We start from the raw sequence: 14,870 nt of genomic DNA on the forward strand, positions 1-14,870 counted from the left end.
GAAATGCTATAAGTTTATTAAGAGAACTGCATTTACACAAGCTTGGGTTCTTGGAAGTAGCTCATCCCCATACTAGTACATATTTAGGGCACTTAGAGAGGAATTGGGGTTGAAATGTATGTGCCTCATTTTACTTAATTTGACTGCAAACTACATGGTCAAATTATGGCTTTGAAGCATGAGAACTATGGTATCTCTGAAGTAGCTAAATACTGTCTGTTTTGGTAATTTTGTAAAAGGCAGTTCATTGTGCAAAGGCTTAGATCTTGATATAATTGATTCAAAAACTAGGAATGTAAAAGATTAGGAAGGTTTCTGGATGATACTCTGGGGAGCAACAATTATTTTCTTTGGATAGAGAACCTTCAGTGCCCAGAGAAATTGTGACAAATTTCAGATACCCACACTCTTGCTTTCAACTCGCACTTTTCTACATCCTTCTTTCTTTCCCTAGCCCTTTTTTGAGAAGTAAGAATTTGGATAAAGGAAGCTATGGAAAATGTTCTACTATCATTAAGCAGTTGGTGGGTATTTTTATCTGTGTTATGTATTCTTTATTCGCCATTATCCTATCCTTTTCTTGACAACCAGGAGCTAGGAAGCAAGAGTCCTGAGGCAGATTCCACATGAGTGTCCAACATAGTTATCAATTATAAAGAATCTCTGTAGCTGTTTTGCAAGCTTTTTAGTGCTGGGATGTGATTCAGGCACTTGCTGCTCTTTTAGACACTCTAAGCATTTGAGAGGTACTGGAAGGCCAGTTTGCCCTTTAAAGACAACGCAGCTGTATTCTTTCTGAGTGGGTGTGATTGACAGAAGTGTCATATGGCCATACACAGTTCTTCAGATAGTGTTTTGTTTTAATATTGCTAGTGATGGGTGAAATGGGTGGCCCAGTTCATGCATTTGTTCCCTAGAGCATGCGCGTGCATGCGTATTTGTATCAGTTGTACAGAGGATTTCTTAATGTGCTCCTCTGGCTAATAACTAGCTTCTGTGTAAAACTTTAATGGCTGCCTAATAGACGCATGCCTGGCTGCGGGCAGCAGCCTGAAGGACTAGACATCTGGCAAGCATGGAAGCAGTGGCATTTCCAACAGGAACTTTGGCTGACTGAAGTTTGAAGCAGGGCCCTGGCTGTGATTGTTTGCATTGTGTCCTCCATAAAATGATAGCACATTGTCTGGAGCCTCACAGCAGAAAGCTATAAGCTGAAAAAGATTTTAGGACAGTAAAGTGGAAAAAGCCGTTTCTCACATCCCCCCCCCCCCCCCGCAATGCATGTTTAGCTTAGTTATGTTCACTGCCCACTTCAGTTCTCTTCATGCTTCCCTGCTGCTCAAGTGTCTTTGAATAAGCTTGGTATACATTCTGGTGGCTCGTTTGTTTGTATTTTGGCCCATGCTGTCTTGCTTTTCAGTGGGGCTTCAGAGAAAGTAACATTTGGCACCTTCCATGAGCTATTGGAAGGGGCTCTGGTAGGGCAATTCTCATTTTAGATGACTATGCTTATGCTGCCTAGAGCCAGGGAAAAGCCTTGGAATCTCCCATGGGTCCAGATCCTGTTTCACTTTTTGGCAGCCTTGAAATAATAGCTGTAGAGCTTAGTATTCTCTCGTTTCTATCCACTCCTCTTCAGTTCATGAACAGTGGGAAATGTTGGCAGTTGATGGAGCCCTACATCTTTGTCCCTTCATGTTACATCCCACTTACTGCCTTTTAGGAAATGGAGAGAAATTCATAGCTTCAAGACTTTTATTTTACTATCCTCCTGCTGTGCTGTGCATCATTAAAATGATATACAGTGTAAAAGCTCTTCACTGATTGGAGTCATCACAATTATACTTTCTTGTCTCAGCTCAGTATTTGATATTCCTCTCCCCACTTAGATGCTGATTGCAAATCACCAGTGCTTTTAAAAGGCTGACATCCTTTTGTTAAGGCCATGATCAAATGTATAGTTCTGTTTGTATTGCCTGTTGAATTTGTTCATGTTTTAGTAGTGGATTTTTTTGTAGTTGTAGATGTTACATCGGGGCATTACTACAGACACCATTGGTTTTGTTTCATTTAATCTTGAAACATAATCTGCGGGGACTTGATTTATGAAGCAACAAAAGTTTTCAAATGTCCAGTATTACAGCAATTCAAAGAACATATGGCAAACTTTCTTCTTGTATTCGCTTGTCAGGGATTTAAATGTGACTTATTCTATCAAGTCAATTAGAGCAGTAAATATCCCTGCTGTTAAAACTACTGCTGCTCTTGTTTCTTACCTGTGCACCCAGTGCAGAGATAGAAGCCACTTTATGTTGAACTAAGTTGACAAATTGCACTTAGGCTAATTAATGGTTCATCCATTATCAGGGGATTGGGTTTTGGCTTTTTTCCTATTACATTTCTGTTCCCTGATTTATTTCCTTATGATACCTTTTGCAGAAAAGCTCTGTTCCGTAGCTGTTGTCCGAAAATAAATTGCCACACAAACACACACACACCCGGTTGTTGCAGTCCTGCATTGTTAAATATTCTCGGCTCAACAGCACTTGGGAGGAGGAAGTTGTATGGAAACAGACTAAACAGGAAGTGATCGCTTTCAGTTAGAAATGGGGCATAAACAATGGACGGTGAGTGTGCCGGGAGAGGTTTCCTGGGGCCAGAGGTTCAACAGATGTCCTCAAGGGAAGCTACTGGCTAGGAGTGAGTTAAATCTCCTCTCTTGAGCTCAAAATAACAGGACACCTGCCCTTGTACAACTCTTTTGTCAACTGGAAACCTCCTTGCGATTGAGTCATGCACCACGTATTGTGACTGTTCAATTACTGCAGTGCATCCATCTTCCATCAGGCTTCCTGCCAGCTACCGCATCTGGATAGTATGTTGTGACGAAATATTTTTGAGATAAAGTGCGGTCATTTAAAAGTTCTTCCTAAACTTTATTTATATCCTGTCCTTGACATAGTCGATATGCAGGATCTAAGTTATCAATATTTAGATATGTACAAGTGAGTGTGAGAAGGCAAATCAGTGCTGAGAGAGGCACCCGGTGGGCCAAGGATTTTAAAATTTGACCTTTTGAAATTTGTTTCAAGTTTCGTGCAAGGCCAGTAGTATCTTACGATAGATGTCCAGCTCCTGGAAATGGGATGTGCTGCTGTGGCTCTTCCCCGGTTCAGCCATGTAATGAGACATATGCCATTCCCATCCACCCTCCTCTTCCCTACCCCTTTCCTCATTTGGCCTTGGTTTTCTTCTTGCTTACAATTCTATTGGTTGTGGGTAGGTTTTTCCCTGGTTTTCCAAGCAAACATGCATGAAGCCACACTCCCTTCCATAACCACACGCTTGCTCAAAGGCGAACCCCAACAGAGTTTGTGAATCCCTGCCTTGGAGTGAAGCTGAAGCTTGCCCTGCGGCTTTATGCTCTTGCTTGCTTCTTGGCACATTGTTGCTTGGAAATAGGACTGGTTTGGGCTGAAACAATACTTGTTTGTTTGCTGCTGTTCATTCACTGTGGGAAGAAAATACCTGTTGGCTTCATAGCATTATTTTCCAAGTAAATGGCCTGTAGTTTGCATCCTAGCCGTATTACTCTGTAGGTGGTGCAGAATGCTTCCTGGAGGGTTTTGTTGGACGACTCTCCGCCCCCGCCCCCCGCAACTGTTTTAATAACTTCCCTCAGTCAAGAGGTGTGTACAAACTTTTTTGTTGCAGTGGATCCATTATGTGCAGCATTTGCGATGACAGGTGGTTCTCTTATCTAGTGGTTTAAAAACATTTCATTTATTAAAAAAATATTTTTTTAACTGACATAATTGTGTGCACTTATGTTCCACTTAGGAATAACAAGCACAGATTTATAACAATCTGTTAATAGTTATTAGAAGTTCAGTTTCGATTTCAAAGGCAAACCTGGGTATTTATCACCTTCTACATCTATTTACATTTACATCAACATTTATTTTGGGCCATTGGATTACTTTGGTGAGGCCTCATTAAATCCATTGCTTGCTTGCTTCTTTTCAACCTTGCACGTTTCTGCCGGTTTTTAACTCTGTCACTTCTTTTCTACAGAAACCAAAGCCTAAGCCTCGGCCATCTATCACAAAGACTACATGGGAGAGCAACTATTTTGGGGTGCCTTTGACCACTGTAGTGACACCAGAAAAGCCCATTCCCATTTTTATTGAGAGGTGTATTGAATACATTGAAGCAACAGGTAAGATTTCATTGTACCAAGAGGAGGTGGCCTCAGAATATTGAGTGCCTAGGAGTGAAATCTGGAGAAATCCGTTTTGCTAGCTATCTAGTCTCCGTTCCTAAATAAGGAGGGAGGGGTGTATGTATGTCTGGGCTCCATCTGTGCCTGGAGGCAGTAGGGGTGGAGAAGAGTAGAGCTCATCCAGTTGCTCTCAAGCCTACTGTGCTTACTCCCCCTGTTCCCCCGCCCCCAGTGGCATGTTTATTTTGAGCAAATGTTGCTGAAATAGTTAATAAAACAATATTGCAGTTGTGCATTGTATTGTGTAAAACGAGCCAATGATACGTTCCGTAGAAAAATGGGTTTCTGCTACTACTATGGTGATGGTGTGGTGTGTCATCTGCTTCTTCTTTCCACTAAATGTTTTCTAAATAAAGCCTTTTTTATTTGTATCAACTATATTGGTTTTGAAATGTTAAAAGTAAATACTCCACAACAGATTAGCATCTACCGAGAAGAGAAACAGTTTATTGTTTCAATGGTATTTGAAGGATATGCCTGCTGTGCTGTGAAGGCTTTTAACTTAATGCTTTCTATGCTTGAGCAATCCATTTATGAATAATATGCTGTTTTATCTTTGCTTCCTATTATGCCAAATGTTCAGAAATCTTTGTATCTAAATCCTCTTTTTGCTGCTGCCAAAACACAACTTTTCTCTCTCTTGAGTAGGTAACAAAGTGTAATCACCTGATTGTACCTGTCATGAACCTTAATTTTGTTAATGATGGCTTGGTCAAAACAAATCCTTTCCTATAATGTAGGGCAGTTTTCTAATTAAAACTGCTAAGTTCTGTTCTGTGTTGTTCAGTGAGAGTGAGCGCTTTGGATGCCTTTAAGGGTCTCTTCCATTCTCCAGCTGCTACTTTCTGCATCTAGGAAGTTGGGTGCAGTTCTGGGTGGCTTGATTTTGCTCCCATGGTTACATTGCTTATTTTAATCTCTGCCACTTGATTTTTAGCCCCTTTCATTAATTTAGTGCAAGTTTGAAATGGTGGACATATTTCAAAAAGGAAGCATCCAATTCAGAAGCAGTGAGAGAGACCAAGTCTTTCTCACAGCTTTGCAGAGACTGAAGTAAAGAAGCAGTCTTCTATTTAAATAGAGCTCTTACAAGATTATTGGATAAATGTCCCTGAAGAAAGCTTATAGCTGCAACACATTGGGCCCTTTAATGTACATCAGTAAAGAAGCTTGCACACAGTTTCCAGCATCTTAAGACTTGTGCATATTAAAACAACAACAAATACTCTTCTTTGGTCTGGAGACATTTGGAATGGTTGAACAAAAGTACCTGCATTGCGTGGTAAATGGTGCCTTCTGTTCTTCCCTAATAAGATATTAGACTTCTGACTGTGCAAATTGCTCATGACAGTGCAGATAGAAGTAGTGATGAATCTCTTCTATGAAGCGCCACTTCAGAGCAATGGCTGGAGGCCTGTGCCCCCACTCGAACTCTCAAGATTCCCACGTGGGGAGGCTGAGTTGCTTTTTCCTGACTGAAAGGAACTGTGTAGCTCCAGGAAAAGTTGTCATACCTTAGGGCAGCACTGTGATTGACTCATGTGAGGGGCAAATCTGTCCTGCATGTAAATATATTAAGCATTTGTAAATAAACTTTCCATAACTTCCTAGGAATAAGATTTCAGGTAAACTTTGTAAGGCGTAGCTTTATTGTGCTGTTCTTGCTAATCTGAATTATACTACAGACTTCACACATCTATTAAGGGATTATATTGCCATTATGAACGAAGTCGGTAACAGGTCTCTGCCTGGAGACTTCCAACTTGAAAATTAATCATAGGAGACAGTAGAAGGGGAGGTAAATTGAAGCAAAAAGGTGCAGGGGAAGAATGCATGTGTGTTTCTGTTACATGGGCTACGTTATAGTAGGATATGAGGACGAAGAGGTTGTACCAAAGACTTCACGGGAAAGTTTGGCTTTGAGGAAGGATTGGAAGGAACGGAGAAATGCCATGCAGGTATTTTGGTTCCAAGCATAAAGGGCAGCAAGGGAGAGAGGGCACAGGTTTTTTTGTAATATAAACAGTGCCTCTTTGCATGATCAAATGTACCTGAAACTGTTTGAAGTTGTTAATTAGTCCCTGTTACCATGAGCAGGGAATCCCTTGGCTTTTCACTGTCCTATTTCTCAGGCTTTCTGAGTCACTTTTGTAAATGTTTGATTGCTTGGAGTTGCAAACTCTGCTCCCTTCTGCATAATTGTGATAATTCTTAGTGTGCAAACATTTATTAAGTCAGGAGCTCTAATTAGCCAGCAGCTTTTCTGCTTTGTTTCTGCCTCCGTTCAGCCTCCAGCACCTCAGAGCAAAATAATAAATGATATTTGTCCTGGATTTTCCAAGCAGATAACAGCACACAATAAAGGAAAAGTAGGCTTCAGCATGCTGTCGTCGTCCATATGCCTGCCTAAGCCAAGAGGACACAGCACGGTGTCAAAAATGAGTTCAGGCAGGGCTGTGGACAGCAAACATCCAAGTGAAGGAAGGCATTTTGTAAATGTGGAGCAGCTCCCAAGATCTCATGTTCTTCATCATGATTCATAGGTGGTGGTAAGAGGGAGTACTGTAATCCATTGGTTTGAGGGAGTCAGAAAGTGGGATTTGGAAAGAATAGAAATATAATCTCAAAGGCTTTGTCCACATGACTGCTAGATTTCTATTGGCTAAAATGTTACGCATATAATGCTCGTGGCTTTCTGTCACAGAAGGATTTTGAATTTGGTATTTTAAAGCATTCTGTGGACATCAAAACCCTGCTGCCTTTCTCTCTCAAGTTAGGCATAAATTTCCTGAGTGTTGAAATGGTGGAGAACCTCAGGGTTCTGCCTTGTGCATCACAACTGTCTGCTTCTTTCCGGCCTTCCTACCAGTGTCTTGTAAAATCAGGAAGATGATTCTATGTTGCATAGAAAGCTGCTTCCTTCAGCTGCTTTTAACATATTTGGTGGTAATATATTCAGACAGTACTATATAAATATCTATGAGGACAAGTGGTTTTTTTTAATGCTTCTGTATCCTGCAGTTCCAGGGGGATGAACTACCATGCAGATAGCACCACAATGCTCTCTCTTCTGATGCATGTTTCCAAGTGCTATAATACTCTCCTTTCCTTAGCTCTGTAGAAAAAGACACCCACCTTTTGATGGGTAGTGCTGTCAGTATCCTCAGCCAAGGCTGAGACAATTGAATAAGAGCGGAGGCTGGAAACAATATTTTAGGCAGCATCACCTTCATATTTGTGGGAGCTGAGTTCAAATCCCCATTCAGCCATGATACTAGCTGGGTGACTCTGGGCCAGTCACTTCTCTCTCAGCCTAACCTACTTCACAGGGCTGTTGTGAGAAGAAACTTAAGTATGTAGTACACCGCTCTGGGCTCCTTGGAGGAAAAGCGGGATATAAATGTAATAAATAAATAAATATTTCGAATTCCTGAGTGTGTACATAACGTTTGAAGGTACCCAGGGTACTTGGGATTGCCCTGTAAAGTACTAGAGGAGCAGACAGGTTAATAGTCTCACTCCATAGAACTCTAGCAGTATTAATATATGGTTACAGTTTGTGTTGAAATGCATTTAGTGTTTGACAAACATTATTCATTTATGTATGTTTGTTAATTTGATTTATATACCGCCCTTCCAAAAATGGCTCAGGGTGGTTTACATCAAAATAAAAACAATTAAAATAAAAACTATAAAAACAGCATAAAACATTCTTAGTAATCCTTTCAGCAGCCCTGTAAGTAGGCCAGGATTATCCCATCCTGCGGTCTAGGAGTGCAGGCTGAGAGGACAGTGTCTTGCCTAACATGAACATCACATAATGTTATGGTTGAAAGGTGAGCCTCAGAGTTGACCGGTTCAGCCTCTTGCACCAAGGCAGGGTCAGTTAAGAGATGCTGCAAGTTCTGCTTTTGGTTGATGCTACAAAACTGCAGTAATCTGGGTTGCAACAGAGCACTCGGGTGGCTGGGTGAGTTTGTGTGATGATCCTTGAATATGCCTTGACCATTTTGTCTGCTGACTGACCTCCAAACAATGCTGGTTGACTGCCACCACAAAAGTAGTAAACTGGTTTCTCAGGGCAGCATTGTGTATTCATGGCTGGCTTGCTGTGGTAGAAAAGCCTTGCCACTTGGGCAAATGATTTAATTGCTTCTAATGGCACAGCTTTAGATTTTTACAATTTATTTATTTTTTGACCAAGTCAGCGGCTTTGAAACCTTGTTTATTTGTTTGTTCTTTTATATTGCCTCCTCCAAAGACTCTACATATAGAGTCTTTACATATAGGAAATATTTCTTTCCTCACTGGCTTCTGCTGAGGAACCTATGTACGTTGGCAGAAGATCCCAGTACATGATGTAGGGCAGGCCTTGAAAGATTTTCTTTGGTTCTTGGAGCAGGCCCCAAAATTTAGGAGCCAAACAATGACTTGACAGAATTATCAGACTTGGTGATGCACAAGTGGTGATGCACTTTGAATATCCTAGTCTAGGTGCCACAATTACATTTCTAGGCTCCATGGCTTCCTTGCGCCTGTGATGTGTCAAGCTCTGATGAAGGGTTTGCTCTCGGTTCACGCAAGGCCTCTCCATAATCTCACAGGAATTGAAAATGTGACTTGAGACACACTTGACATTCTCCTGTTATAAACTGCAGGGAAAGATCAGCAGCGGTGGACAAGCTGTGCTTCAGGAATGTTCAACCGTCATAGACCTCTCATCAATGAACCTCTTAAACAGCTTCCAAGGAATCTTAGGATTATCCAAAATGTAGTGTTAAAACCCAGGATTTGAGAGAGTCGGTGTGGAATGGTGGATTGCATGGTGGTCTTGGATCAGGGAGACATAGCTTCAGTTTGCTAGTTGACGATGGAGCTCACTGACTGGCCTTGGGCCAGTCACCAGCTTTCAACCTATTCTACCTCACAGGGTTGTTGTGACGATATGGGTAGGTGAAGGAACCATACACTGCCCTGAGCTGGAAGGAATAACCACTTTTGCCATACTTAAACCTCTTCAACCTGAGTCACATATCCAGGAGATAAAAATTGCATTGCTACTTTTCAGTGCTGGCTGAAACCTAATTCACTAGTTTAAAATCCTACTTCATCTAAGTGATAGTCTTCCAAACTTCACTCCTCCTCATTTCACCTCTTTGCAGCATCAATAATTGACGTCATGTGCCTAACTGTGGAAGTTCAAACAGAATATGTATTCTTTTTATCCCTTGCAGCAATGGTAGGTGAAATTGGATAACATCTGTAGACTGTTTTAATATTTAATTATTAGCCAGGTTGATCTGGGAGTATTAAAAGAAATCCTTGCATACCTGTGTCCCTCTAGGATAAATGCTTGGGGAACCTTGGGGCTAAAACTGCAAAGCAAAGTTTGTCAGCAAAAGGTCTGCTCTCTTATTTGCAGCAAAAATAAGAATGTCAGGTTAGCTGTGATGTGGACTCAAGCATTCACTTAGTCTTCTAGTTTGGTTACTCCTTATAAGGAGGAATCTTGGCTGTGGCTTCACATTGTGGTATGAGTGGTATTTGCTTGTGGCTTTGTGTGGTAATGTGTTGAAACAGTTGGTTCGCGGTGGTGGGAATACTGCTTTGTTAACCCAACCATTTACAAGCAAGGTTGCTGATATTCTTGCTCATTGTTAAAAGCCCAGAATTTCTTGTAGGAATATCAGTAGGCACTGCTATTAGTGCATCAGCTGAGCCCATAAAGATGTATCCTAACATCTGTGCTTTGATCTATAGAATACTCACTGGCAGTGTTCTCTCTTATTTTTTTCCCCTTGTCTGTGTGAAAAATGAGTGTTGTTCTGGGTGGCAGTATCAAGGCAGTGTGCGCGAACATGAATTCAGAGTAGGACCTTCCTGATCCAATCTGAGTGGGATCTAAAATTAAGTGAGCAAACATAGATAAAACTTGTGTGCATGCACATGCCTTAGCAGGAACACTGGTCACTGGCAAGAGAGTGAGCATCTGTTACCTGGAAATAGTTGTCTCACAGAGAACATTAACATCTGAAGTTGAAGATTTATGACTGCTTTAGATCGGATTGCATGCATCATTCAGAATGTCTTGGTGGTTCTCGCTTCCCTTGCTTTGACACACTGAAAGGGTAAATGAGCTGAGTAAGTTAAGTGTGCCGTCAAGTCGATTTCGAGTCCTGGCGCCCACAGAGCCCTGTGGCTTTCTTTGGTAGAAAACAGGAGGGGTTGACCATGGCCGCCTCCTGTGCAGTATGAGATGATGCATTTCCCTGCTGTGCCACTTGAGCCGAGTACATATGTGTAACCTTTTTGTAAACTTAAAAAAAAAAAATCTGGAAGCATCCCTTTTTGCATTTCCCTCGTAAAAATCAAAAGACCTTTGGAAAATAGATTGGCACTGAAGCCTCTAATCACAGTTAAGGAAAAATTCTGAATGGGGAGAATAGTCAAGAATATCTTTTTGTAAACAACTTGATCTCTAATGGAGAATTTTTGCTTGACTAAGGTCTCAAGAAGCTACGGTTCTTTTGAAATCTGATTTGATCAGTCTGTTTCCTCTTTCACTAGCAAGACTTCCCTGGAATTTTATCACTGAATGGCAAGTCATAAATTTAGCCTGGGTCACTGCAGGATTTTTCAAACTCTCAATTCATTAGCAATTTATATTTTCCGCAGGCTTTTGTATTGCCCAAAATTCCTCCACATTCCAGGAAAACATTCCCAACATGGCTCCACACTGCCTCCAAAAGTGCCTCTAAGCTGGAAATGCCACTGGAAGTGTGAAACACACACAGAGGAATTGTGAATGGCTGGAATTCACTCCCGCGATAAAGGAAAATGAGTGTATGTATAGCTGAAACATGAATGGAGAATCCGCAACAATCAAGAATTTCCTGTAGTTGTTCATTCGTCAAGTGTTCTGAAGCTTGCTTGGATACATCCTTGGAGCTGTTCTGACAAAATGCCCAACTTAAATGGACACTAGATAATGAAACTGAAGATGCCAGTTATTCAAAGGATTGCCACATTTGTCATCAGTCTTGTCTATTAAACTTCTTTTCCTACATCTAGTCCCTTACTGCAGTGTAATCCTTCCCCAACTCCGACACCCAAGTCATTGCTATTTTCCCTGTGCTTAGAAATATGTCACAGCAATGAGCCTTGGTAATGAATGCTAAGTGGATAGCAACTTTGATTGAAAAGACAGAAAATCATTTAAAAACCTGCTTTTAAGATCTCTGTATGCATACAATGTTCCATCGGGAGATAGGGACTGAATTAGCATGGACTCTGGTTCATAATTGTAGGCTCTGCGTGCTGTCTTGGCCAGTACGAATGCAAAGAATATTGCATTGTGGATGCAGAATAATGTAATAACTTCCCTTTGTCGAACGGCTAAAAACAACTAATTGGGGGTGAGGGGATGATAGCGGTTTCTGATATTATGCATGATGTAGATAAAATGGAGTGAGACATTTTCCTAGAACTCTGCGTCATCCACTGTATTTGATTGGCAGGAGTGTGCATGATTTATGGGATTTGTTGTCATGGAATGTTTAATGGCCAATAGTTTAAAGACTGGAGAAATGCATAAAGGATAGGTCTATCACCACTTATTATTCATATTATTCACTTGTCCCCTTAGCTAAGCAGGGTCCACCCTGGTTCCATATGAAAGGGAGACTAGAAGTGAGAGCTCTGCAAGATATTCCCCTCAGGGGATGGAGCTGCTCTGGGAAGAGCATTTAGATTCCAAGTTCCCTCTCTGGGAGCATCTCCAAGATAGAGCAAAGAGAGATTCCTGCCTGCAACATTGGAGAAGCCGCTGCCAGTCTGTGTAGACAATACTGAGTTGTTTCGATTTCTATACCGCCCTTCCAAAAATGGCATTTGGACAGATGAGCAGAGTAATTTTACCAGAGTGCTTTCCATTCTGCTTAACAAGCAGGTGTGTGTAACTTGTAAGCTCGTATACCTGTACACTAACCAAGCACTGCTCCAGTGTTTTCCATCGTGAAAGCATTTATCTTACAAAGAAATGCAGCAAAGCCAGTAACAAAACAGCAGGATCAGACATTCTGTAAACAAGGCTTTGGACAGTGGCTAGGAAGTGGGAACTGAGGAAATGCTTTCCAGTTCCACAGCCACCAGCCAAAAGAATTTGCATGAGTAGGGAAATAAATGGTCTGACAGTATAATTTAGGCTATATGATGGAGAGTTTTAAAGAGAAGTCTAGCTTTGTTTACTGTCCAAGGGTTATCAAGCCTTATTTTAAGGTGGTTCCATGGCCAGAGCAGTAAGTCTAAATTTTTGTGTAAGACTTTCAGCTGGAAAACGTTTCAATGAATTCTGTACTGGGGAGTGTTCTTGAGTTTGCTGTCAGTGACGTGGTTTATCAGAATTTATTCTGAATGGCTTCTGAGTCCAAAAGGTGCAAGCAGTACCTTGCCAGGGAAACTGATTTATTGCTTAGGACATGTTCAAGCAAATAAGGTCAGTTACCCCACAAAAGGTGGGATTTAAACTGGAATATCTCTGGATGGAGACCAGAAGTTGCCAGGCTGCTTTTATTAATCTGTGTGGGCTGGGAGTCGCACCCTGCTGATGAGTAGGTAAAGGAAGAGGCTGAATTACGAACAAATTGTGACTGCAGACTCATGCTGGGGCTGACCCCTTTAGGGCACTTCTGCATGAGAAGAGTGCCTTAAAAGCACCGTTGACTTCTCCAGTCAACAGTAGAGAAGTTTCTCATTCTAAACCTTTTGTAAATGCTTAACAAAGATTATAGCAAGTTCCATGTGTTTTGGTAATGTTAGAAGCACCATATTCTGCTCTAACACTGAATTAATGAGGTAAGATTCCTTAAGAGTAGAGTACTTGAAACTTGCATGCTCCGTGTGCAGTGTGATCATTGTGTGTTGTTCCACCATCTGCAAGTGTTCCAGTGCATACAAGCATATGACGCTGCCTTACTGTATACGGAAGCTGTTTGCCCATCTAGCCAAGTATTGCCTGTGTGTGTTGTCCTGCAGCAAGCCCCCAAGATCTCAGCCGGAGAAGGGGATTACCTTGCTTGAGATCCTTTAACTGGATTCTGGGATTGAACCTGGGATGTTACGTATGCAGAGTCTGTGCTCGACCATCAAGCTGCGACCCCTTCACCAAGATACAGTCACCCCAGTGCTGTCTGCAAACAGCTTTCTTTTATCTCATCTTAGCATCTCTGGTCTCATTCCAGGAATATGATGCTTGTTTTAACGTAGGCAGAACCTGTTGCTGCTGTTCTCAAAACTAATCTGTATCCACCCCCATCTTGTAAATGAATGAAATGGTTTAAAGTAATTTTGCAGACTGTTAGTATTTCCTCCGTGTGTGCTGGAAATGGAGTGAATTAAGCAGGCTGTTGGCTCCATTAAACACCACTTAAATGTGATAGCCATTAACCAATATGGTTGGTTTTGGCTGGACTAAACAAAGGAAACATTAATGTGCATTTCAAGGCAGTCTTCCCTAGAGGTCACATAATTGTTATCCACTGATGTCTTGCAAAACTTTGCACTACAACTGGAGCACCGTAGAAATCTTTGGCCGAGATGGGGGTCTGAAGCAGATAGAATGTGGGTCTTCAAACCAGGGCTTGTCTAACTGCGAGCTTGTGCTCAGCCTCTTGCCCACACATGAATTCCTTCTTCCCCTCCATGGTTTGTTTAGCCATAGTTTAGTGTGTTGTGACTAAAGCTTCCCAGGATTGCCCTACTTCAAACCATGAAGGTTTGACATTGAAGGTTTGGTTTTTTGCCAACTGTATCTACTCCTTCTATGTAGTGTACATTTGAGTGTGTCTGGTATTAGGAACAGTAGCATCAATCATGTAGGCAGCCACGCATTTTTGATTTATGCATCTTTCATATACCCAGCTTTAAACTTTCACACTTCTGATATTTACAACTCATGTTGTTGGGTGTACAAGTAATACACATTCTGATTAGAACACACTTTGCATTTATGCTGCTAGCCTAGGAAGGTTCTGAAAGATAATTTCTTCTGTTTGACCTGAACTTAGGTGAGTAGACTGTGTGCGTACATAACACATGCATAGTGTTTGTGTGTTTACTTTCTTCCCTGGGGCTTTTGTATATTAGACTGAGACTGAAAGGAAAGATAATGAAGCATGCGAGCTCCGAAGGGACTGTTTGTGGCTCACATCTTCAGAAGAAAACAAGCAAAAATGTTTCCAAGTAAAGTGTCAATTAGCAGCTTTTCCATGAGAGCTCAGCAGTTGTGGTGGGTGGGTTTTCTGTGCTGGATTTTAGCTATTTGTTTGCTCTAATGCCAGCATGGATTTAAACAATACGGCAAGCACATTTATTTCTGAATCATATACTGTGTAAATTAATAGAAGTGTTGCTTCTGGGAGCTGGCGTCGCTTCCATCAACCCCCACCCCCAAGTCTACCTGTGGCTCTTTTCCACTGGAAGAAGGAAGAGCCGGGAACCTGGACGCTGTCATCAGCTGCCGGGGCTGGAAGAGACTTTGCCACTTCTCCCCCCACCCTCCGCCCCCATGTATCCCTCATTATATTGTGCC

The 14,870-nt window shown here is 41.6% G+C and overlaps 1 protein-coding gene across 2 annotated transcripts in view; it reads left to right on the plus strand.

The window, feature by feature from the left end:
• The window catches only part of ARHGAP35 (Rho GTPase activating protein 35), a 72,922-nt gene that overhangs the window by 38,402 nt on the left and 19,650 nt on the right, over positions 1-14,870 (plus strand). For both annotated transcript variants that reach the window (XM_053267338.1, XM_053267339.1), the window contains exon 3: positions 4,075-4,219. In XM_053267338.1, coding sequence (XP_053123313.1) covers positions 4,075-4,219 — 145 coding nt within the window. The remainder of the gene's footprint in view (positions 1-4,074; positions 4,220-14,870) is intronic.

The sequence above is a fragment of the Hemicordylus capensis genome, chromosome 7 (genome assembly GCF_027244095.1).
Source record: "Hemicordylus capensis ecotype Gifberg chromosome 7, rHemCap1.1.pri, whole genome shotgun sequence".
Taxonomy (NCBI): Eukaryota; Metazoa; Chordata; class Lepidosauria; order Squamata; family Cordylidae; genus Hemicordylus; species Hemicordylus capensis.